Here is a 26,174-nt window from a genome sequence, read left to right on the forward strand (position 1 = left end):
ACCTTCCAACTTGAAATGAAAGGCTCAGTACTCCTTGTCAGTGTTGTGCCATTTTGTCGCACTCGCTGGCTGTATAAGATGGTGGACAGTTAGTCATAACTCGTAACATTGTGTCCTTCTTCTTTTCACAATAATTTAATTGGCTCACCATCCGAGTTATATTTAAAATACTATTATCATTTTTATTCCATACTTTGCTCAGATGTGGGCAACACCGTTCAAATTATTGAAAAGCTTACGCAATTCAATCAGCTTTTTAGGCCGGTTTGCATAGCCTGCAGTGCAGTACAGCTGCTAGCAGGACTGGTATTCTGAAGTATAATATTATACTGGGTTTTTTTCCAATGTTGCGTTAGGAAGAATGTTGCTGGCAAGAGGAAGAAGACAGCCATGTCGTCAGCAAAATGCATGTGCACAGCCCTGACCACTAAGGTTCATCATCAGAATATTAGCATGCTAGAGACAGGCAATCCATCCCTACTGCTTTAAAGGTTTAACTCAATTACATCGGTATATTATAATGATATACTTGGGTCAACTACAGTTACCTATTTTCAAGTTTAGATTCTTATTAAAAGAGGCATTCAGTGAAACGTTGCTGAAAAAGAGAAGAAGGCGATGTAACGACACAACTGCATGCACTAGCAGGCCCAGCAGCGGTGAAAAGGCGACATAATCACCTAAGAGGATCGAGGTTTCCCCCTATCAGCATTCGAGCATGCACGCCTGTACTCATGGCTGCTTTATTTCGGTATTATTTGTAGTGGTAGAAATGCATTGGTACTGTAGCAAGCATACTTGTACACACAATCACTTGCCGATTGTGCCTGCATTCGAAGAGAGGTTGAAAAGAGGGTAAAGTGAAAGGCGAACGTTTGGCAGAACTCACAGTGACCAAGTTGCATTATATACAGTTCAAGCGTGTAGTTAATAAACATGCCCGGTGTCTACGGTTCTGCGTCCGCTTCACTTTACTTTCTTGTTACGGCGCTGTCTACAGCGGTGGCTCATACACCATCATATCGCTGACACGAGCCACCACATCCTCCGTGGTACGCTCCAGCATGCCGAGCACCTCCTGGACGACACGCTGGTGCACGTGCTCCTCGATCTCGCGTGCACTGCGCGCAGTCGTGCCGCCGATCGAGTGGATCACTTCGTCGGTGTTGCGGTGAACGATGTTCTCCATCACCTCCGGCAGCTGCTGGCGCACCATCTCCTTCAGCGTGTCCTCCATCTGTCGTTGGGCTACCTGATCGTCTTGGTGCATACCCAAGGACTTACGTAGCTGGCTCCTGCGATCACCGAAATGTACACAAAACAACAATTGATCTCAGGTTTCGGGATCATTAGTTCAACGCCAGGCTTGACAGAGGCAATACTGTACCACGTGTGCTTACCGAATGGCAACTAGCTGCTGCTCCTGCTTGGCAAGTTGCTGCTCAACATAACGCTGTCTCCGCTCGCCCTCTCGCTGCTCCGAAAGATCCACCGGTTTTTCCCAGGTAATCAGGTAGACTAAGCGGAAAGAATCACAGCAGGGCACAAAGAACACAGAGCGTGTGGATTTCCGCCCCATTTAGCTGCTCTTGCAGTGGGATAGGATTGCAGATAGGGTTGCTTCATTCTCTTTGCTGCTCGCATAGCAACACCAGTGTACACCTTTTTAAGGCATGGTGTGTTTCAAACTTGGTACATTACTTGAGCTTTGTAAAGGTATTGAAATAATGACAAACATGAGATCTAGACAATTTAAATGATCACTGTACAAGGTTACTGTGGTCTACATAAACATGCAATAAGCCTCTTACCCTCTGGATTCTCTTTAGTCACGAATGCTTCAAAGGAGCGATACCGTCGCTCCTGCAAATGAACAAAAACAGCACACAAAAGACACAACCCACAGTGAGGTGATGTGTGATACATGTACACACCACTGTCAACTGCCTGCTGGACGAGGGCTCAGGCTCTGAGATCCGACATGAGAGAGAGAGAGAGAGAGAGAGAGAGAGAGAGAGAGAGAGAGAGAGAGAGAGAGAGAGAGAGAGAGAGAGAGAGAGAGAGAGAGAGAGAGAGAGAGAGAGAGAGAGAGAGAGAGAGAGAGAGAGAGAGAGAGAGAGAGAGAGAGAGAGAGAGAGAGAGAGAGAGAGAGAGAGAGAGAGAGAGAGAGAGAGAGAGAGATGTAGACAGATAAACAGACAGACAGATAGAGGGAGAGCTCATAATACATCAAGCCACCTGAAAAAACGGACCACTATCATCATTCTGTTGAATACGAAAATGGACGACTGACGACATATTCTCCAGACATTACAACGGACAACGGGAACAAGTTAGTGGGGACGACATTAATTTTATTGTAGACGACGAGACAAGAGACCAAGACGAACAAAACGACTACATTGAAGAGTGAGAAGGAGAAAGAGATCAAGTCTGAACGGCAAGATAAAGGGCCTGGGTAGCTATGGCAACTATGGGCGCGCAAGTAGCTACCCAGGCCAACGGAACAAAAGGAGACAAAAGGTGAGTACGCGAGTGCATGCAGGCCAGCTAGAAAAGGTACGGGAGGAGGTACTTAACATACCTCCCCTGAGTGAAAAAAGAACCGCGACCTCGTGGGAAATAATAAGACGATGAGAAAAATAGAGAGAAACAATGACCGAGGAAGAAGAGAAGAAAAAAAACACACCCACACACACACACACACAACGCACGGGCCTCACAAAAGTGTGTACAAAAAATGCACTACATATCATAACAACGTTCCTGCACTACTTATAGTGTGTACATTGCCAATAACAACGGGCCCAAACGCCCCTTCAAAAAATGGCACAAAAATATCTATTGGAGTGTGACGAGGAACTTGAATTGTAATCTGATTACTAGTATTTTGCACGGCTAATACAGCCTAGTTACACTTTAATATACGACATAAATAAAAGAGTGTGGCTCACCATGATCGGACCCCTAATATTAATGAAGGACACCCGCGCGTACACACACTACAAAAATCACAAAATAAAATGAACCGAAAATAAATTTGACGACGAAGGACGGATGAAAAAGAAAGAGAGAAATAAAGAAAGTAGCTGACCTGCATGACTTGGACGAGACGAGGTTGACATACTTGTAGAAGAGACGAGGTTGACATGGACGATACGAGGTTGACATAGACGAGAAGAGGTTGGAGACGAGACGAGGTTGGAGATGAGACGAGATGGACATGGACGAGACGAGGTTGACATAGACGAGACGAATGGCGGTTGAGGACGACTGGGCATGGGACGATCTCAGGGTCGTGGGTCGATCAATAGTCGGGCGCCAATGTTGAATACGAAAAAGGACGACTGACGACATATTCTCCAGACATTACAACGGACAGCGGGAACAAGTTAGTGGGAACGACATTTATTATAGACGACGAGACAAGAGACCAAGACGAACGAAACGACTACATTGAAGAGTGAGAAGGAGAAAGAGATCAAGTCTGAACGGCAAGATAAAGGGCCTGGGTAGCTATGGCAATTATGGGCGCGCAAGTAGCTGCCAAGGCCAACGGAACAAAAGGAGACAAAAGGTGAGTACGCGAGTGCATGCAGGCCAGCTAGAAAAGGTGCGGCAGGAGGTGCCTAACATTACTAGCTCTGTTCGGAAAGTGGCTTCTGATTTCCACGTGACGACATAATTCTGTTGTGTGTGTGTGCGTGTGTGTTAGCAGCACATACCCCTAAATCTTTGGTTTGCTCCAGGTTTCGCAGGGCACTTGCCCAGTTCTGCTCCAACGTGCGCTGCGCATTCTCCTTGACCTACACGTATACAGAGCAAAGCACAGGGACATAGAACAAGGCCACATGATTGCAACCCTCACACAATTGACTTATCAAGAGTCATATATGCTGGCACCCACGCAACATTACACATGCAAGCAGGCTCACCATGACTACCACTCAGCTGTCATTAGTGGTAGAGATGCAGCTGGATGTACACGGGTACAAGTACAGGAACTGGTCCAGGGTGCCAGTTTTACTCGTACACATTTGGTCAGATGTCAGTGAGCGCAAGTGTATTAAGGCTACAGTCACATATGCCATAAGCCACCTCTGCTATAGGCGACCATCTACCACCAATGACCACTGTTGTTGTTCTTTCACGTACTGACAGCTTCACTTACAAACCGACCTGTCTCTGGGTGGGGACTACCTGCCCTGTGGGACCAGCAAACGTGATTCTGTGGACAGAGGCTGCCGGTGAACCTGCTCTAAATGACTTGGATCTAGGCTTAGCGGGGGTGTGAAATCATGCAATACTGCAGCTCAGCAAATCATCTTCACTGGTGCATGGAATCCCTATGTCGCGTTTTCTCCAACCTATTCGGTTGTGCATGCAGAAAAGAAGCCCAAAACTGCAGTTTATAGAAAGACAAGCATACAATTGTACACTTTACGTACCCTCTGGTATGTGTCGCTCAACTGGGCGATGAGGATGTTGAGGATCACGATCAACAGTGTGAACAGGAAGAACATTTGAATCACCACAGCCAGCCAGCTGCATGAACAGAAAAGCAGATAAACGAATTTGGGGCACTGCAGACTAGAGAGTACACGCCAGGGTGCATCACTTGCTGGAGAAGAGCTGGGTTAAGTGCAGGGACATGCCTGTGTGGTACACTAGCAATCATCGTAGCAGGCTCGTAGCCCACATAGGGCACGGGGGGGGGGGGGTGTTAGAGAACATGCAAGACTCATGTACCTCTCGTCCACCACACAGTTCCAGGACAGACGTCTTCTTTCTCACAACCAACAACCGTACCACTGGGTTACTACTGACTGATTTTCTATCATGAAGCAGAACATTAGTAGGATAATACAATAAGATGATAGGTGAGAACCATAATGCATAGGGCAAGCAGAGATCGGAGATCGTGCAAAATGGTGCAAACAGAACATAGCAAAGCAGGCAAGTCACTTGCCCGAGGTCATCACACAGATGGCAGACAAGGTGCTTCCACCCAACTTAATCTATTGCAATGTTGACATTGCAATGCAACTTCCTTGTGCACAGGCACACTTGGCAGTTTAGATCACGTTCCAACGCCCTAATAATAGACATCACTAAGGCACAATGCAATCATCGCACACGCAGCATGTACCATTGCGGTAGTCTGTAACAAGGCCTGACCTCATGCCTCCACATCAACAAACCACACAAAGCTGTTCCTGCTCTAGCAACTAAGCACACACGAAGCAATGCATATGTCACCAACAGCACGATTATACTTCACCGGGCACGTGCACCCCCTGTCAAAATTTCGACCTAGGTTCAGCATGCACATAATGACCATGAATACCATGCACTTGCCATTCTACACATATGCGGCCGTGCACCCCCTGAAGGGGGACCAGCTATGCCCCTGAATTTGTAGTTATTACCCACACATAATGGCAGGGTGTGTGAGCCATTGAGCCATTCAGAGAGTGCATCATCTAACAGCAGTGCTACAGATGGCAGCAAGATACCTGGTAGGTACTCTGTGGTATCAATTCTACCCCTGCCCGATGAATTGCTACCCCTGCCCGGTATCAATGCTACCCCAGCCTGGCGAATCGCACCAACTTTTAAAGCACTAACTTTAAAACTGAATTTTCAGAATAGAACGAAGACTTTGAGTGGCTTGCAAAGTGTCAAGTCTACAGAATATCGCTCTTTTTCATTTCACTTATCCTACATAGTAGTACCAATACTCTATATTCTCTATTGATCTTTATATCGTAAATGCTAACTGATGTTGTTACTTACTGTAACTTGGTTTGATATTCATCAACAACTGATTCAGCTTGCACCATCATACGTAGGCCCGACAGTAGGATGTGTGAGTAGGATCTGCCACACCAATCAAACAAGCATATAATTATGCTCTCGCAAAACACAAGCAATGCCCCAGGCAAGCCTGGCATAGAACCACTGATGTGTGAGATGCAACTCTCCCACCCATGCATTGTACATGCATTCAGTGCCATCAATGGATGGTGAAGATTAGTTATCTTAACAGACAGACTCAGAAACCATTTTTTCCAGCTCTTTCCTGCTGTGCCCAACCAATAGCAATATGTCACACAAACAGCTGCTGTGCATGTACATGTAACTATTCATCTATGGAGGATGTTGAAAGGGGGAAACAGTCTGAATAAATAATTGACTATCACCACCAGGACTCAAACCCGGGACTTTTGACAATGCATGTGACTTGCTCATAAACCGAGAACTACTGAATACCTCACCTAGTGTGTATCATTATACCTTGGACTACATGTCTATACAAAGCCATATGCTCAAGCATGTGCAGAGATGTCAAAAAGCGGAAGTTTGCACATGCTTTTCAGATTCACTGGAGGAGAGTAAGGCGTCAGCAGGGAGGGCGTTTTGACGTCCTCTTCGCTGTTGTCAATGTACATAAACTCCAATTGCAGGGCTCTACAGGAACAGAGTCTCCGTACACTCACCCGGTATCAGAGATCTTATCCAGATCTGTGCCTGTTACTGTGCCACTCGCATTCTTTGTGCCCACGAGGACTAGGAATGTACTGCCGCTGAACATGATCCAGAAGATGGAGAAGATGATAGCGAACTTGGAGACGTCCTTCTTGACAATCTCGATCAGGATCTGCAGGTAGATACCAACCACCCTGGAAGGAGACAGAACACCAAATAGCGATGATTAGCTAGAGCACAATGGGATATGCAGCTCAGAGTCATCTGTGGATATTCACCACCAGAAGTCGAAGAGCAGCTACAGAGCTCAATCCACATTTTAAACCTCTGCGTCTGCGGCAATCATAAGTTCCAGCACCGACATGCCCACATTTCCTTATCCTGTACTCAGCCAGTACATTGAATATTTCCCAGCTCTTGTGTATCACAGGGATAAGTTAGCAGCTGCTGGTCCGGTTGCGGCTTTTATCAACTAGTAATCAGCGAACCAGCACTGCTTCAATGTTAAAATCGACATGGCAGACAAGAGTGTGAAAACCTCTCAACAGAATACTTATGTACTGTACTGGCTGAACCAATGTCAGTTAGACGGACTGCAGAATGATTTGCTTGCACGTAATCTGGTGCTGGCTATCAGCTGACTGGACCCATTCCCATAATAGTTGGCCGGGCCACTTGTGCAGGGACTCGGAGTGCGGCTGCATCACGGTCAGCAATGCTAGTCAGCATGTGAACAAAGGTGCAAGCCAGCAGTTCATTGAGTATGCTACTCTGCAAGTAGCCTTTTAAGCAAAGTCTTACCTTTATACTCTAGATGTTAGAATGTGTTTAGATTTGTCGGACACAGCTACTAAAGCAAAGCTTTACCTCATCACTTTCATAAACATGCACATGCGTGCACCCGCTCACACACACACACACATATACACACACACACACACACACACACACACACACACACACACATAACCATTGCATACCAATACGCACGTGTACATGTAACTCATACCACAGAGGGAGAGAGAAAGGAGAGAGAGAGAGAGAGAGAGAGAGAGAGAGAGAGAGAGAGAGAGAGAGAGAGAGAGAGAGAGAGAGAGAGAGAGAGCGAGCGAGAGAGAGAGAGAGAGAGCGAGAGAGAGAGAGAGAGAGAGAGAGAGAGAGAGAGTGTGAGAGAGAGAGAGAGGGGATAGAGAAAGAGAGAGCCACCACTTACTTTGTTACTGAAATCAGTTGTAGAGTTCGCAGACATACCACCATGTACGTGCAGGCTGCCACATACCACTGAACATCCGTGTCAGTCCAGCGCAGCGGGATTAGCACTAAGAACAGTGATATGGTTGACAGCTGAACGTAATTGTATTTGTCCGTCCAGTAATCCAGTAGTTCTGACCTGAAGACCATAATCATCACACCAGTACAAATCTAGAGTATAGTTTTCCGGGAGGGAAAGTGCAGATGGAAGGGGGTGGGGGTATAATAATACTATAATTGTCCAGAAAGGAAAGTAAAGTGCTGGGGGGGGGGGGGGGGGGGGGAGGTACAAAACCACCGTCCTCCTAGTATGTAAGAATATTCTGTCCAACATCACACTGATTTGTACTACCACTAACATCGCCCAGTACACAGGAGTATAGCAGATCCTTCTGTTCTAGGTACATATTCACCACATACATAGCTCATCTAGGTGTCACTACATACCTGGTCTTTTGTCTTTCTTTTTCGAATGCAGAACATCACAATGGACAATCTCTCTGTTTGCTTCAGGCCAAGACCCAGAAAATGCATTCCACAAGGTACCATTCAATCGCCGAATATCAGTCGGGCACTCGTGTGTGTGTGTGTGTGTGTGTGCGTGCGTGCGTGCGTGCGTGTGTGTGTGTGTGTGGTTTCATTGACTTTCAACTAACGTTATCATCTCCCGGATCTCCTGGTATAAGTTGTTCAGGGTGCCAATGATAATCAAAACTTCGCAGATTGCACGGAAGTAGGACTCGACGTCTGGATATGTGCGTGGATCTCCCAGCTCGTAATCCAACATCAAGCTCTCATTGTCGGATACGTTCACGACGCGGAAGCCCTCAGCCCGCTGACGACCGGCGGAGATGAAGGCAAAGCTGGTGATGAAGACGAACAAGAAGTAGAACATCACGTTCTTGTAGGTCTTGGTTTCGCCGAAGTGGGTCCACTTGTGGTGGATCAGGGTGCGGACAACGCTGTGATCACGAAGACCCTGCATGAGAGACAGCAAGAGCAAGGGATTCAATTGAGCAAGCTTTCAATTACGGCCCAGAGAATATTCAAAATGTGCTTCGGCTGCACGGTAAAATAGTATCATACTGTTCTCTCTGGCACCTTTCCAAAGCATATCATTCCCCCCAGAACCTTTTCCGGAATGCTTCTCCTTTCATAGCTCAGTCCTGTGCTTGCGAGCTAAAATTCAGAATGCAGTCAGTGACCAGGATCATACAACTCACAATGCATACACATGTAAATAGGAATGGGACACGTGTATACAAGTTTATAAAAAGTAAAAAGGACCAAGGAACTACAAGTTACACTATATTGTCCACTAACACCACCAGTTACTAATCAATCAGCACATGCGATAACATTGCACGACACTGATCGACCGTACTGACGTTCTACAACTATCTGGCTAACCGCTCTAGCACATCTTGGATGCGCACTCCAACAGCCTTCCAACTTGGAAGGTTCTAAGTTATAGAAATAACATAAGGAGGGGAAGGTGAGCGCAACCAAGATAAGCACGAGCTGAAAGTCTCAGCTGTGAAGAACGTTGGCGGATGTTCATGCATGTCGATGACGATACCGGCAAGACCATTGGACAATACGGTCCAACCACGATTCAAGGACGCAAAGCAACATTCCACACAACTTGCGTGGCTCAAAAGCTGCGAAGATCAAGAACCTTAAAACCTTCCAAGTTTGAAGGCTGTTGGAGTGCGCATCCAAGATGTGCTAGAGCTGTTAGCCAGTTCGTTGTAGAACGTCAGTACCGTCGGTTAGTGCCGTGCAATGTTATCGAATGAGCTGATTGTCAAGTAACTGGTGGTGCTAGTGGACATTATAGTGTAACTTGTGGTTCCTTGGTCCTTTATACTTTTTATAAATTAATCCTTGGCTCTCCATCCGAGTCCATTCGTGTATACAAGTGATGAGTAATTGTCCACCATTGTATTCAACTGAGAAAATACTATAGTCAGAAAGTGCAACAACTAGGCACAAAATTGACAGAGTTTCCGTTAGCTAACGTATCCATGTGTCCCTTTCCTTTTTTTACATTTGGCCCAACATCCGAGTTTCAAATTACATACACGGTACATGTACTATGAAAAGGGTGACAGATACATTGCACATGGCGCCCGTGATGTGCCATGGCAAAGAGGTGCTGGTCAAACAAAAGCCAGTGGGAAGGACACGCCAAAGCACTGTAGGTTACTACATGCACTGTTCTGTCAGTGGCAGTTTGCCATCTACCAGTGAATCGAGGAAGGACTCCTTAAAAAGAGGCACCTCGACCATGGAGACTAATTTAGTGATCATGTATAACTAGATGTATGGTACTAGCAGCACAGAATGCTTGGGTAATAGTTAGCAACAGTGGGCTCAGTTTCCAGTCCTATCACTCTGGTTCACGCACCTCGATTTCAAGTAGCCGATGAAAGATGCTCTTGCAGCCCAGCGAGAAGCTGCTCTGGAACGGACTGACTCCCTCGCTGTTGCTCTCCAGTATGGTGAAGTGAAAGTCATACTGATCCGGTACTTGCGTGGGGTCAACCAAGCTGTCCAGCACGGCCTCAGCACTTTTCTACAATGCAAGTAGCAGTAAATCAAGGTCAGATAGAGAAGAAATCATCAAGGTCAGATAGAGAAGAAATCATCAAGGTCAGATAGAGAAGAAATCATCAAGGTCAGATAGAGAAGAAATCATCAAGGTCAGATAGAGAAGAAATCATCAAGGTCAGATAGAGAAGAAAATTAATCATCAAGGTCAGATAGAGAAGAAATCATCAAGAACAGAAATAAGCTTCTGCTTGGGGAAATACCCAGTACTAGGAAGTGCATTCTCTTCAACATAAATAAATAATACAGTGATACTTCCTCCTGAAACAACACCTTAGTGACATTTTTCTACACCGTTACTAGATGTTACTGTGCTCAAGAAATGTGGTTCACAGGAGCAAAACCTGTTCCATGCAGTGATTGGATAGACTTCTTTGAAGCATGTAAACTATCACTGTATCACACAACAGAAATTGGGACCATTTGAGTCTCACTCGCAGTCACAATCCCTCAACTCTTCAGAGCTCAATTCACCAGGACTGACAGGTCAATCGAAGTCACAAAATTTTGTTTCCAGAGGAAGCACAAAGAAAGTGAGCCGAGAACCAAATACCGTGTATCCCCGATTATAAGTCACACCTCCACTTTCAGGCTTGTGCCATATTGCTTCAATCTACTCACATTAGTAGGATGTCACACTCGCTGTTAAGCTGCATCTCCGCGAGGCTTCTTTTGACAGAGAAGTCAAGTGTAAAAAGGTGTAAAAAGGTGTCGGACTGATATTCGAGGAAATACAGTACAGTAATAATTATAATACAGTATCCCGACACACGGTGTTTTTGGCATCACATTCAAAAAGCAAGTCATTCTAAACTTCAGCACAGTAGCAGAGGCGGCGGCTTATCAATAGCGACGCAGGTACAAGTAACTTGAAGACAGTGGTTTCTCAATACCCACACAACTAGAGGGAGGGGGGGGGGGATTATCTTACTGGCATATCGGATGGTTCTGAAATCAAGTTGTAGAAGTTGAACTTCTGCCTCTCCCACTCTCCACCCTCCTGCGGTTGTGGTTCGAAAAGTGTCCGCACTCTATTGAAAGCAGCAGAGAGATACACAAAGTAGCCTACTTTCTGCAATGCACAGATGGATCTCTGTAAACACATCTGGTGGATATACGGCCATGCCAACGCCTCTTAGGCTATTACTGTAACTTGTCACTGCAATATGATCCCATGTCGACTTTCAGATCCAGTGAATATTCTGCATATATATTATAACTTGTACTGCACCACAACAAAACTTCATAGACTTGAACAAGCAGTAGCTCTCTTTCCTTTCACTGTCGTGCTCGGGGGCTAAACTTGTCCTTGGCCCAGAGAAATGGTGTTGCAGGAATCGCCCACCCCAACGCAGTACACCTGCAAAGAACCTCTGTCTCTACAGTAAATTCTTCTTGAAATAGCCATCATATCACCACCATTCCCTATAGATTGACATAGGGCTGATCTGGGACGTGTAGAACAAGGGATGTGATGCTCCCAGTGCATGCCCCGTTACCTTTCATTGCTCATATGCTTCAGGAGCAGTGCAGCGATTTCGTCCTGCCTGGCGTCCAGTGCATACTCCACAGCCAGTCGACCTTCACCATCTGTCAGCTCGGCAGAGGTATCGTTAGTGAGAAGCACCTTGGCGACGTGCACAAAATTCCTGTCGACTGCGACATGCAGCGAAGTTCGCTTAGTGTCATCTGGCGCATTGACATCAACTCCATGGGTTATAAGATGCTGCAGTAGGATGATGGCCTGTAAACATCGGAAGCACAGCGAGAAAGGAAGACCAGCAAATGGCCCATACTTGCGCCAATCAAGAAACACAAACTCATGCCATTGGAGTGATTCTCCTCCAACAGCCAATAGCGAACACGCTGGTAACAGGACCGGAGGAAGTAGTTCATTATTTGTCCGGCCATACCCTATAGCCGTTCATACTTTGTGTATGATATGGAGGGTATACACATGTCCTCTTCAGCAGTAAACACGCGATGGAAGCGGTCTGGTTGGTCCGGCCATGGCCTGACCAACCAGACCGCTTCCGCCGGGCCTGGCATTATAGATAATACCTATACAGGAAACCTTCAGTGTAGCGTGTATAGTGTAACGTGTATATATCTCCACTGAGGGCCCTACTGAAAACCATACCCTATAGAGACCCAGTGACCATTTGACTGCATAATACATTTTCTCATGAACGCAAGAACAACAACACTTATTTCATGCACGACCGAGTGTCGCCATTCGCAAGGTTGACTGTAGTTAGATTTGAACCTTATATAGCCCATAGTATGTTGTATCCAGGGTACTAGTAACTTGTCAGGCTGAAGTTGCGCTGTACCTGTGCTGTGGACGTGTGTACTTGCAGCTTGCTGCTGCTTACCTACGTAGGTCAGTCTGTATTATGCTGTGTTTGTGTGTGTGTGGGGGGGGGGGGGGTTAGAACTTTGAGTTGAATTTTTTTGAAACTTGGGGAAAATATTCATTGTGTTTATTTTGCCTGTAAAAGAGGCTGTATATTGCACCTGTGCACAGGCATGGCCTATGCAAAGGCAATGGCATTGTACATATGCACAGCACACCTTACGAGCTCTGATTATATCAGTGAATGCTTGCATTAGCAGGTTGTCCAGGGCCGGATTGGGATTATGAAATTCAGAGCAGCAGTACCCACCTCTCCCTCCTGCCGACATTTGTCAAGTATGAAGTACATGGCGTGATCTTCCCCGCCGTGAATGTCTACCATACGCTCCACACGAGCCGCTACCAGTGCCTTCTTCTTGTTGAGTCCTTCCATGGTCATTTTCTCCTCCACCTTAACAGAATGGAAGACAGCACATGTACATTATAAATCAAATATATCTACATTGCGCATTATTCAAGTCCACCACTGTTTCGTGAAAGTCAAACTAACTTCGAATGGCCACCATATGGCTCTCAGAGAATACTCATGCCTGTACTGGAGGAAAGTAACCCACATACAGGTAAAAATGTTGCAACTTGACTACCCCTAGGCACCTTATATGATTATTTTGCTAAGGACAAAAATTTGCTAAGGACAAAAAGTCTCTTTTTGCAGTTGAGCTGGCGCTGTGCACCCAGAATTCGTATGAGTGCATCCGCTAAACAGGAGGATGTGCATAGTACTGTATGTACAAGCAGTACATGTACATGTAGTTGTAGTTGCAGTGCAAACCTTATCCTTTGTCACAACCCAAAGGTGCAAATCCTCACATCGGAATAGACACACACACACACACACACACACACACAAACACACACAAGCGCGCACGCACGCACGCACACACACACACACACACACACACACACAAGCACACACACACACACACACACACACACAAACACACACACACGCGCGCGCGCATGCATGTGCACATACACATACGAACAAGAGGCTGGTGCAGGGTTTCAAGGAAACACATCCCATGGTGCAAGTCGGCACATGGATTGCTTCTTGGCTGACTTATTGCTATTATTCCGCGTTGACATCACCAAGCAAGCTTGGCCAGTCTTCACTTAGGCCAAATGGAATGAAGAATGAGGAGCGAGCGAGGTCAAGACTGTAGACTAACATGGTATACGAAGCATCTGCAGTCGAACTGGCAAGTTCAACTGACAAATATCCAACCCAGCTATGAGTACTAGTAGACACAATACACCTGCCAAGTACCTAGTTAGCCACCTCAGGTGGCACACCACCATTCTTCATACATAATTCTTTCCATTTGTACAATACAGATTAACATTGTGTGGATCATGGGATGGTGATGGCTGTGGACGGGTCACCAGTCACTCTACCCTGTACATATGCAGGGTTCTAGCCAGGTAAAAACAGTAGGGACAGGGGGGGGGGGCAGGGGAAACAGTTACCCCGTAACCCATTTTTCCGTTTTCTAAAAGTCTCTTGCCATGTCAAATGCAACGTTCTGGGGCGAACCCCCGACTTCACCCCTCACAAATGTGCCGTTGTGAACCCTCTAGCAGTGACTAGAGACTGCATTTGCGTTGAATGGCATAAAAGACACAAATATCGACAAATGAGTAGGGGGGGGGGGCTTAATCAGAGTAGGAGGGCACTGCCCCCCCCCCCCCCCTTGACTAGAACCGTGATATGCAGATGGTATGATCTTCATGCAGGTCTCTACATTGTACAGTGCTGGCAACTGAAATCCGACCCCCCTAGCGTCTCGTACGAATCGCTAACGCGGCTAGCGCACCACTAGGGGGGGGGGTCAGAATTTCAGTTTCCAGCACTGTAGTTCCTCTACCCCGTACATAGATCCTATGATATTCATAGATTATTAACTAATCATTCTGCCGGTAGTGCCTTGCCACTTGAGATTCTCAGCATTGCCGCACCACACCGGTGGTGGTGTTGTGTGTACTCTGCTGGATGAAAATTAATGGCACTCAAATTGGGTACTACGGGCCATCTACTCCGTGCCACAGAGTATGCGGCCTATACGTAGTCATGCCACCCAGCAGGCCACTTGGACTAAAGAGGTGTCACAGCCGGTGCAGGTGGATGAGGGATGGAGGGGGACCATTCCTCACACACCTATTATGATTACCAGTATTTCGAGCATCACCACTAGGCATTTGCCCAGAAGACGAACTATTGAAAACTTGATATTCCGAGTATTATGTGATGGCCCTACTAGGATTGAGTAAGAATCTGTCACCACTGTGTCACATAGGGTTATAATTATTGTAACAGGGCATGGTGGACAGGGCATGGTGGACAGGGCATGGTGGACAGGGCATGGTGGACAGGGCATGGTGGACAGGGCATGGTGGACAGGGCATGGTGGACAGGGCATGGTGGACAGGGCATGGTGGACAGGGCATGGTGGACAACCTAACTTATGAATGTTTGAATGAGTCCACTTGAAAACTGTTAGCCAGCAGTCATCCTCAGATCAGGTGTCAGGAAAGCATCTTCAGTGCAAGGGTTTTCTTTGAAAAGCACTTCAAAGTCATTGTAACACTTGCATGCCTTGCCTCAACTCAAGTTCAACTGGCCAGCTTCTTGCCATGATAAGATGCCATGCTGATCATGGCATGCAATGACTAAACTGAGTGAAGGTTAGGCCGTAAGGTGAGGACACTACCGCTGGGTGTTCTAGGTCACTCTGTGGGCTCTGCAGAGGCTCTTGTGTGAGAGGTGGTCCTCCTCCGGCCGCCTTACAGCTACACCGTTGCTCTGCTTTCGGTCTTTTACATGCAGGCAGCCAGAAGCCATAGTGCGGTGGGCAAACGTAAAGTTCACACGTCCGTGTTACCACCTGATATACAATTGTGTCTAGAAACACAACCAGATGAAGAGCACTGGGCAGTGTGGCCTAGCCAATGGGCATTGTGTGATTTGTGGGAATTTGTGTTGGCATCGACTGTACCAGAATCCATCGCTTATACTTCAAAGTAAAATAAAAAAAAATACTTGATAAGCATAAGATAATATAAGATTACTTGTATAAGATATGCGCATGAACATGTGGGTCGATAACCCCCCCCCCCCCCCCCCCTCTCCCACCCCCTCCCCAGTGATAGATAGGCACTGGCAGATGGGACACGGCCCACATACCCACGTGCTGTGATACACTGCTGAGGAGGCAATCACCTTCCCTCTGCACTGCTCATGCCCCGATTCAGCTCTCAGCGTGCAGTGTAAATTTCCAGTGAGGTGTCTAACTTTGGAAAGTCGTCTGCCCGCAACACTTTACCTTGTCAATAGCCAATTTACACCTGAATCCCTGCACATGCACCATGAAACATAATTATGCACAAACCTTTCTCCAAACAAACCCCCGATTTCATCCTGGACGACTTTACACCCATATCTCACTTATCCGGGTGTACCCCGGATCGAGTATTGCTCATAACTTTGAACTCTGAATCACATGTGCTTCAATGGGGAAGCCGGAAGGGCTAGATACCTGGCATGACTTCACCTTTCCCCACAACTTGAAATTGGCAAAAAGAGTGGTAACATTTTCAATGAAACTCACACAAAAGGGTGTCCCGTAGATGAGGTGCCCGCAACTACTTCCAGGTCCGTAAAAAGGGAGAGTAATAATCCCTAATGGCACGATAATTGTTTCTCCGTGTGCACACACCAAGTCGATGCCACGGACCGGGAGCATGATATATCTGTAGGAATCGCCCATGTAATGTTTTAAGTGACAACTGGCTGTTATTGTGGATGCGAGCGCTGTTAGATCAACATGGTGGCCTCTCCCATGCTTCCTGTCAGAAATGATGGGTTGTGGTTTTAGCATAGCCAATCTCTGCTGCATCTTCAGAACAAGCCTAGTGCCTACATATAGTCTACATGTGCTAATGCCCAATACCTACTAAGGTTGTATCCTCTCTGATTACTACTGAGCACTCCCTGACTATGATACAGGTGTATGTGTGGAGGGGGGGGGGGGGGTCGTGTGTGTGCAGGAGCGTGCTCGGCCCCCCAACTAGGGGGGTGCACGGGAGCCGAGGGGACCCCCCCCCCCCGGCAATTTTCTGCAATTTGTTTGCAACCTTTCTTGAATTTTAGAGCATATTTGCATACATTACAATTGCAATTACCCAGATTGAAAATTTTTGGGGGGTGCACGTGCCCCCCGTGCCCATCGCCGAGCACGCGCCTGGTGTGTGGGTGTGTGTGTGTGTGTGTGTGTGTGTGTGCGTGTGTGCGTGTGTGTGTGTGTGTGTGTGTGTGTGTGTGTGTGTGTGTGTGTGCGTGTGTGTGTGTGTATGCATTGGCACATTTACGTGCTTCTCTTGCGACGGGCGTATACATGGTGCATGGTGTGTGTGTGTGTGTGTGTGTGTGTGTGTGTGTGTGTGTGTGTGTGTGTGTTTGGGACAGAAGACTGATTTTGGTAACAGACGGCAAAATCAAGTCTTACCATGCGCATGAGGTTCGAGTCCTCCGGACCATCGAACAGCTCCTCGTCACCCCTGTGCCGGCTTCCCATGAAGGCCTTCGGTGTGTGCCTTGCCGAGCTTCCGGCCCCGGATGCCTTACTAGCTCTCCTGCTCATCAAGCCTTGGAGAACTGCAGGCATGCCCAGGGTACGTGATCTTGGCCTTCCCATACTGCCTTCCGAGGCATCTCCACTTGGGCTGGGGTTACGGAAGCGGAAGGCGTCAAGGAGCCGTGACGATGATCGCCGACTGCCCGGCGGCGGTTCGCTTGGTGTTGGAGAGTGAGATGGTAATCTTAGAGAGTCCGCAGGCTCACCTTGACCTGGATTGAGCAACGTAGAGTTGAGCCCTGCTCCGGCGGTGTGCGGCGCCTCCTTGATTTCAGAGTCATCGGCATGTTCTCCAGGACAGGCTGTTGTCTGAAAGGAGGTGGTGTCATGGTGTTGCTCTTGCTGCATGTCTGCAGACTGCGCATGCTGTGTGCTTGGGTATCCTAATCCAGTACCATCACTGGCGGCGTGAGGGTTGGCATGTTGCAGCTCCATCTCGTTAACACCGTATTCCGTCGCTCGTGAAAATGACCGCACGGATGTGTTACGCGACAAGGACCTGGCATGCTGTGGGTGCTTCTGACTCCATTTGCTCAGTGCCGCAGTCAGAGAGTAGTTGACTTCGCTCGCCACCAATGACGAGAGGCTGTTGTGGTTTGCTTGGTAGCTCTGCTCCAATCGAGCGTGACCACCATCTTCCACTGATTGCCCTTGCTGTCGTTCATTGGCAACGTCACCATCATCATAATCTCCATTCAATGTGCAATCCCGCATGGGTGTTGCCAATGCCGAATCGCTGTCAAGGACAGTGTGGTTGGAGTAGGTAAGAGAGGCGACGCTTCGATCCAGAGTACTGGCTGCCGATGGAGACATTGCTGTTCCACATTCAATTCCAGCGCCAGTATCAACAACTACCGCTGTGCCTCTGCCATGTTGGCGTTTCTTGCCGCGAAAGATGCCATGGCCTTTCTTCTTGCTAGCCACTGGCGGAGATGAGCTTGGGTGAGAACACCCTTCACTGTCGCCCGCCAATGGAGACTTTGGTCGCTTTTTGCTCAGCAGTTTCCTGTTCCGTTCCGACAACAGTTCCGTCAGGTCACCACCGCTATTGCTTCTGAAACCTACTGACAACGGAGAAGAATCACTGGACGTGATTTCCATGGCCACCGGAGTCAACAACTCATCCTGGTCCACTGACGCGTGTACCGACTCCATTGCGCTAGTTTGCGGGTGAGGTTGGTGAAACTGCCAGCTCGCTATTCGCAACACCGAAACTCCAAACACACAGTAGAGCCTCAGACTCAGAGACGCTGGTTCATCTACCCTGGAGCTTGCTGCAGGCAATGACGTCCATGTCAAGCTAGAAGACTACAAAATGTAATGTAGTAATACATGAAAGATAGCCAGTTGCAGACGAGTATTTCCACAGCTCCACTACAGCCTTGGCAAAACTGACACGTGCAGCACTTAGGACAATGGGAAAGATCTAGGAGCTAGCTCTCATCCTGAACCACCGGCACTTGTCCTAAGGAGATCTTCTGTGATTTCGGGCTTTCCACAGCTCGTGCCGGCAAGGTCCCGGATCGCTGAGAAGTCGGTCAGGTGTTCCAACTAACGCTACTTTCACACCTAGTACCTCGCTAAAGTGTAGATCGCGCGCACGGCGATTCCGAGCCCTCCCCGGAGCCGGAGAGTCAGATTTCTTCTCCACTTTCTACGCGCCTGCATGCATGCAGACGCTTGTACCCTACTATACTCCTGCCGAGTCCTGGGCTGTTGTTCCAAGAACTCACACAGGATATGAGAGGCTTTTTGGTAGCCGCTACGAACGTACAGTCATACAACTACAAGGAAGTAAAAACGGTTGGTTACTTGTGCTTTGTAGTTGTAGTCTTCTGACCAGGCAGTCCGATGGGTGCGGAAGAGGATGAGGTAGATGGTGGAACAGATCTACAGCAAAGAGTACTGACTACTGCTCACGTCAGTGCACTCTTTTGTAGACTAGATACTATTAGTATTACTACATGTATTACTAAGATAGAACGAACTACTGTAGTGTAGGGTGGTAGATCTACTGGTAGATCTACTGGTAGATCTACCAGCAGAGCTAGGCGGTCAGTGCAGTACGCAGTCAGGCTAGCGCTGACCTGACCCTTCTCCGGCTAGGCCGGCTGCGGCTAGGCCGGTGACCGCGCGTTGTCGGCTTCGAGTGCTACGTGCATGACAGCTGTGCAACTAACACTTTTATTTCCACAGTGACACAGCTCAGCCTTTTGTCAGATCCGAGCACGAGATAGGCGTGGAATGTGTTACTACTACTAGTACTTACATAAAGTGCCGTTGCCGAGGCGTTGGATTTCCTTATGATGGTGTACTACAGCTGTAGTAGATCTACGTCCGCTTTGCTACATGTAGATCTACCAAGTGTTAGTCTCAACGAGACGCTACTCTGAGTAGGTCTACTCGTGAATCTACTCCATCGACGTCCCAAACCGGTACAGGTACATAAGTCATATTATAATAATGTCATTGTCAATGTAGAGTGTAGTGCCAACTACACTGTCTACAGTAGTGGTAAAAAAAAACCTCTTCAGCACCCCTACTGCCTACTGGGCCCTAGCCCTGGGTGGTAGTTATACTCAAAGATCTTGTAGTTGCTTGGCAAAGATCCGCACCTGTTTTCCGGAATCGTAGTAACCTGTGCCATCCTTGCCCTGCTAGGACTAGTAGTAGATCTACTAGTACTACGGGCAGTACGGGCAGTACGGGCAGGAGTCCGAGTAGGAGTCCTGCCCGCCAGTGCATCATCATCAGTGTCAGTGCACTGTAAGTGATGCTCTTCAGTCTTCACTGACTTCATATCAGGCACAGTCAATCTTCCTCAGCCTACTCAAGCTTGCAAGCTCAACTGATGAGGGTGCCCGAACCACTGACAGTGAGTCTGTGAGCAGGGAGTGGTGCGTTCTTGCAGGTTTTGCCGAGTCGAAGGTTCTATGGACTTCTCGTGTGCTCTGGATGGCAGTCGTGAGTCAGTCAAGTGTCAAGTCAAGTCGGCGGGCTCCAGTGTGTGGAGCAAACCCCTTTCCTAATAATCATCGCCGTGTATGCGCAGCATTGGCGCTGAGCCTGGGACCATGCTCCCAAGCTTATCAGTGAGGCGGCAAGTCTCGGGACTGTGCCATGCTTGTGCTACCTGTTCAAGCTGCGCTACATTTCCGGTCCGGCCCAGCTGACAGACAGGCTGCCACCTGCTGCCCCTGAACCTGCCCGCCCAAGAACCCGCCACCAACATCAAGTGAAACACTCCCATGCCTTCCAGTTGTCACCCCCCCCCCCCCCCCTCCCCACATAAAGTCCTGACATCCTACACCGATCGTTCTCGTTCCGCCTACTCACAACATGGAATGCTCTACCCTCTCGGCCTCTGCCATGCTGAACGCCCCCCCCCCCCCCCCTCCCCCCATCCCAGGCAGTGCTGCAGCGCTTCAAGGTAGCGTACACCTGGTACAACTTACTAATTGACCTTTTTGGGTGCAGCCCTGTCACTCGAGTTGAACTCGAGTTGAACCTTGGTGTGAAAGTTGTCGCCTGCTAGCGTGGTGACCAGGTGATTTGGGCACCCAGGAGCACGTGTCCACTTGTTCAACCATGTTCGATTGGGACTAAAGGAGGAACGCTGCATCGCAGCCTTTTCGGACCAAAACCAGTCGACTCAGCGTCCAAAAGACTACAACATATGGGCCAATCGCGGTCATCCGTGCTTTTATAAGAACGAAACGGCGCTTTTAGTGACATTTTGCATACAAATCCCCATCTAGTAGGGCGCAGTCACCTAGTTTCGGTGGAAGTGCGCGAGTTCGATTGGGATTCAAGTAGGAAGGGAGCGTCTCAGCTTTCTCGGACCAAGACCATTCGACTCAGCACCCCGAAGACTACAACTGGTGAAATTTTAATTTTTGCCTTAACTTCCCCTTTAAATACCTCAGGTCGAGATATAGCCAGACTCAGATACATGTTCGCTCCCCACACCGGAGCTCGCGCCGAAGTCGCAACCACTACCGGTATTTCGTACTGTTGTGCCGAGCGCGGGCTTGCGACTAGCTGGTTTGGAGGTGACAGCGTTGTGAATGACCGAGGGTCCTTGACGTCTGTTCTCACCGGTACCGTCCACGAGCGACACTGACTCACGCTGCTATCTGGTGTTCACGAGGTGTTTGCCGCGCTGGAAACGGCGCGTCTCTGTAAGTTTGTATCCCTGGTGATGTTTGTGCCTGGAGAGCACTATGATAAGTGGTGCTCTTCAGGCACAATCTTCCTCAGCCAACGAGCGCTCGTAATCCAGCTCAACTGATGAGGGGTGAATTCCCCGAAACACTGTGTACTAGTATTGAGCAGGGAGTGGTGCTTTCTTGCAGGTTTGCCGAGTCGAAGGTTCGATGGACTTCTCGTGTTCTCTGGATGGCAGTCGAGTCGTGAGTCAGTCAAGTGTCAAGTCAAGTCGGCGGAATAGCGCGAGCTCCGGTGTGGAGAGCAAACCATTTTCTTACAAATCATCGCCGAAGTCGCCACCACTATTATTTTATTATTATTATTATTACTTGCATGTACGCGTTGAAGTCAACCATGCAAGCATGATCCACAACTTCGCTTATGCTGAACATGATAAACAGGACTATGACAGGGGGGGGGGGGGGGGAAACTGAGCAGGGAAGGCCTCTTTTACGGGCAAAGCAAAGCACAATCATCACCATGTATCAGTACAGTGAGACACGAATGAGAAATGTGAAATGGAATAAAAACAATACTTGTAAAAAAATAAAAAATAAAAATTCAATATCGAACACGAATAAAATAAAATAAAAATATGTAAAAAATAAACAATATCGAACACGGAATTAATTCCGGAACTATCTACTCAACCAATTCATAATGCAATACCCGCACACTGTGAACAACTGAAAAACTGAGCTAGAACGATGAATTATCATAATTATACAATGTAGCTCATGGGTATTGAAGATATGTCATTTATGAATATGTCTATAATTATGTTATTGAATATTGCAGCCTGAGTGATAATAATAGTGCTATTTCCTGAGTTTGACTGTTTCAGGATCTGTCGGAATGCTGTCGGAATGTCACCTGGTCACGATGCACAGATCTTCATGCATAGATCTCGCCATGCGGGTCGGTCATGGGCAATGGCTCGCAGGCTAGGCTCTGCAGAGCGTCTACAATGTAGCTAGGTTCCCGAGCAATCCAGCATTGGCTTGGCGCAGATCTCCCACCAATGCCTGCGGCAGGGTCGTCCGCGGTCTACCCCTCCAGCATTGCTGTCGCTGATTGGCGAAGTACGCGAACATAGCCATAACAGCTGGGGATTCATCCGCCATCCGCAGGATGTGGCCAAACAGCCTCCAGCGTGATCTCTTGACCATGACACTCAAGAGTTCAGCTTCGCATCTGGCATAGAGGGCATCATTCGGTATTATTTCAATATTTGTGGCCATTTCACACCGATGAGTGACCTTCACTGACGGCGGTGGAAGGAATCCAGGCGAGACAGAACGCGTTAACGGTCACACTGACCCCCCACGTACCCGAGTTGTACGTCAGTACTGGGATAATAAAGGTGTTGTACAGCCGCAGACGCAACTTCTCGCTGATGTGCTGATGCCTCTTCCAGAGGCTCCATAGGGACTGAAATGCTGCAGTCGCCAGCTGTTTCCGCCGCATAATATCCTCTTCGTCGCCCAGCAGCGAACCCAGCTTGCGCGTTGTCCTCCACTCTTCATCGATCCTGACCGCACTTCTGAAGATGTCCGTATACTCAGGTTTGTCCCGGTTCATGACCAGGGACCACTGTGGTAGCACCGTGCTGGCAGTCGCCTCCACGTCCGCCAGCCAGGACTTTGAGGTGCTGACAAAGTCTGCATCATCCGCATATACGAGTTCGAGCGGCAGACCGTTGTCGCTGAGAGGTCTTGCTGGTACCTCTTACCTTAGTTGTCGGAGCGCAGCCTCCAGGTAAATCGTGAAGAGAACGGGGAAAGGCAATCTCCCCGTGGCGTCCCCTTCGTTGTAGCAAATGATTCCGACTGGCACCTCCCAAGCCGAACACGAAGTCTGGTGTTAGAGATCAAGACCCTGATCAAGCGAACGTCATCGTCACACAGAAACGCCTCCAGAACAGTCAGCAAGGTGTCTCGCTTGATCGTGTCAAAAGCCTTCGACAGATCAATGCCCAGCAGGTGAACGGTGCTGTGGTAGCGCTGGGTCTTTGCCACAAGCCATCGATGCGCCCACACCACATCTGCGGTGGATCGGCCAGGGCGGAAGCCGCTGTGCGTCTGGGCTAGGTACTGGTCAACCTTGGGTCTGACTCGAGCTATTTTTAAGGTGAGGAGTGACAGGGTCTTTCGCAGCGTGTTGAGGAGAACTATCGGACGTAAATTTGATGGTGGTCCCAGCGGCTTGTTGGGTTTCTGAAGTAGGATCAGACTGCCACTGCACTGCCTATATCAACCACTATTTAGTCATAATAATAATAATAATTACCGTACTTCCGCACATACATGTATAAGCGCATGTGCTTACGTCCGGACAGAAGCGCACCCCCAATTATAAGCGCATGCGCTTATAATATGTGAACACTATTGGTGAAACACCCGGGAGCTGAATATACTGCTAAGCATTGTGATAACACTGTTGTTTAGAACACAGACAAACCTTTATTGCACATATAAGCGCATGGGCCCGAACATGTTCACACAGCAAAACATCTTTTTGGTAGCAAATTTTCACTTATAAGCCCATGGGCTTATATGTGGGGAAGTACGGTATTCTTGATGAAACCCAAGCATATACTGTACCATGATATACCGGTACTGTCACGAAAGTGCAGAACTCAAAATAATTACCGTAGAATCCCGCTGATAAGCCCATGGGCTTATCTGTTTCACAAGGACATTTCGGTGGGCTTATACGAGAACATGGGCTTATACGCCGACACCAAGTTGTGCTATTGAAAAGTATCAAGGAAGTGTGAAGTACATTGCTGAAAATTACTGTGCAAACAAAAACAACCGATGATTGTGCTGAAATGTACCAAAAAAACTATAATGTGCATGACTACGTACATGTACATGTACATGGTATGGCCAATAGTCCATAATTTATGGACTCCCGGTATGACCTAGGCCCATGGGCTTGTACGATGAAGCTGTGTGATGTTCGAACAAACCCTGGGCTTATGCGCGGGCATGGGCTTATACGCGGGTGGGCTTATCCACGGGATTCTACGATATGTCATAATGATCTGAGCTTATGCCAAACAAAGTAACTTTTTAGTTGTCACAACTAATACTTGTGCAAAATACAGCTGTGCGGGCAGTACATGACTGACTGTACTTCAGTTCAGATTCAGTAGCAGCAAGATGGGGGGGGGGGGGGGGGGGGGGGTACGTACTCTGTCTGGGGAGCAGCAAGGAGATAAGAGATGTGCATGAGGAATGTGACTGCAGTGCATGGTATGATCATGATGCAATATCTGTTGGGCTCCTCGCCAGTAGCCACTGGCTGGATCGTGAATGTTTGGTCACTTGTGTACACCTAGTAAAAACTTACTTCAAAAGTAAAGTATATAACCCCTCGCCAGTAGCCACTGGCTGGATCGTGAATGTGTTAGTCACTTGTGTACAGTAAAAACTTACTAAAAAGTAAAGAAGTCATAACTTTATAGTCCACACATCCGCACTACAACTGGCAAACACAACTAACTTAGGATAGTACCGATATCACTTTACTAAGTTAGTACATGGACTACCTTCTTGTTTCACATAATAAAAGGGATCCATTGGAATTTTAATTGGGGAAATCAGTCCTTCCTCCTTGGAATCAGGGAGTAGTAAACACATGTGTGAAAGTAAAGTTCGCACATCAGCGTTACCACCGGCTTCCAATTGTGTTGAGAAACACAACCAGCTTAGAGAAGTTTTGCTCGTCCCTGGCCACCACAGTGCCTGAAAGTATGTGGAGCATTAGCCCTTAGGGCCTGGTCAGACTGCGGCAAAATCGAAATAATCCTGTGATTATAATCCGAATCTCCATAGTAACTTGCCGCCAGAGCGGCAAAAGCGGGAGTTGCCGCTCCAAACAGGAGTTTGACGCTGATACGCCATTAACGCTGATATTCACTGATTTTTTCATCTCGGAGCTAATTGGACGCGGACAACAACAAGACTCATAAGGATGGTTGCAAGGATTGCACTGAAGGTGTTGGCGATCCCCAAGCCAAGGTGAAGGAATTTGACGTCGTTCGTGGAGATTACCACTTGACGCTCGAAATGAATCTTCATTCTCCCCACATGTGCAGTGTGATCGCGATTCAAATTCTGGACGCTTTTCTTTTTTCATCAGGCACCGAAAATTTGCCGCAGTCTGACCAGGCCCTTACACGTGGGCAGAGGCCTGCCTTTGTATGCCAGTCTTACTTTATGGTTTCACGCAGTTGGCTTTGTGAAATGTTCACCTGTTGGACCAATATTGTAATGTAACTGTTACGTTCCAGTCAGACTGGCATATACTCGTACAACACCCCGGTTCCAGTGGGGCACCCTCAAACCATTCTGGGTATTCCCCTCAGTGCAGAGCCCCACGCACTGTCCCAGGGATCCGTACTGTAGTTCACAACCCCCTAGTCTGTACAAGTACATGGTCTTAGATAACCTTAATGCGAAACCTCCCTAATCAGTTGAATGATGCAGTGCAAAAGTGCCCATCGGCTCTACGCTGCATGCAGTATCCCCCAGACAGTAAAGGTACATCACACAGAC

At 47.9% G+C, this 26,174-nt stretch overlaps 1 protein-coding gene across 1 annotated transcript; it reads right to left on the reverse strand.

Moving 5' to 3' along the window:
* Positions 1-309: 309 nt before the first annotated feature.
* LOC135809608 (uncharacterized) lies at positions 310-19,325 on the reverse strand. The gene is made up of 14 exons (XM_065322993.1): positions 17,272-19,325; positions 13,020-13,160; positions 11,853-12,097; positions 11,285-11,384; positions 10,151-10,318; positions 8,397-8,719; positions 7,703-7,879; positions 6,501-6,683; positions 5,797-5,880; positions 4,449-4,545; positions 3,726-3,806; positions 1,812-1,863; positions 1,401-1,518; positions 310-1,295 (listed from the first exon to the last, which is right to left on the reverse strand). Exons 1-14 carry the CDS (start codon positions 18,553-18,555, stop codon positions 995-997), a joined length of 3,354 nt encoding a protein of 1,117 aa, XP_065179065.1. The 5' UTR covers positions 18,556-19,325; the 3' UTR covers positions 310-994.
* Positions 19,326-26,174: the final 6,849 nt, after the last annotated feature.

The sequence above is a fragment of the Sycon ciliatum genome, chromosome 2, assembly GCF_964019385.1.
Source record: "Sycon ciliatum chromosome 2, ocSycCili1.1, whole genome shotgun sequence".
Lineage (NCBI taxonomy): Eukaryota > Metazoa > Porifera > Calcarea > Leucosolenida > Sycettidae > Sycon > Sycon ciliatum.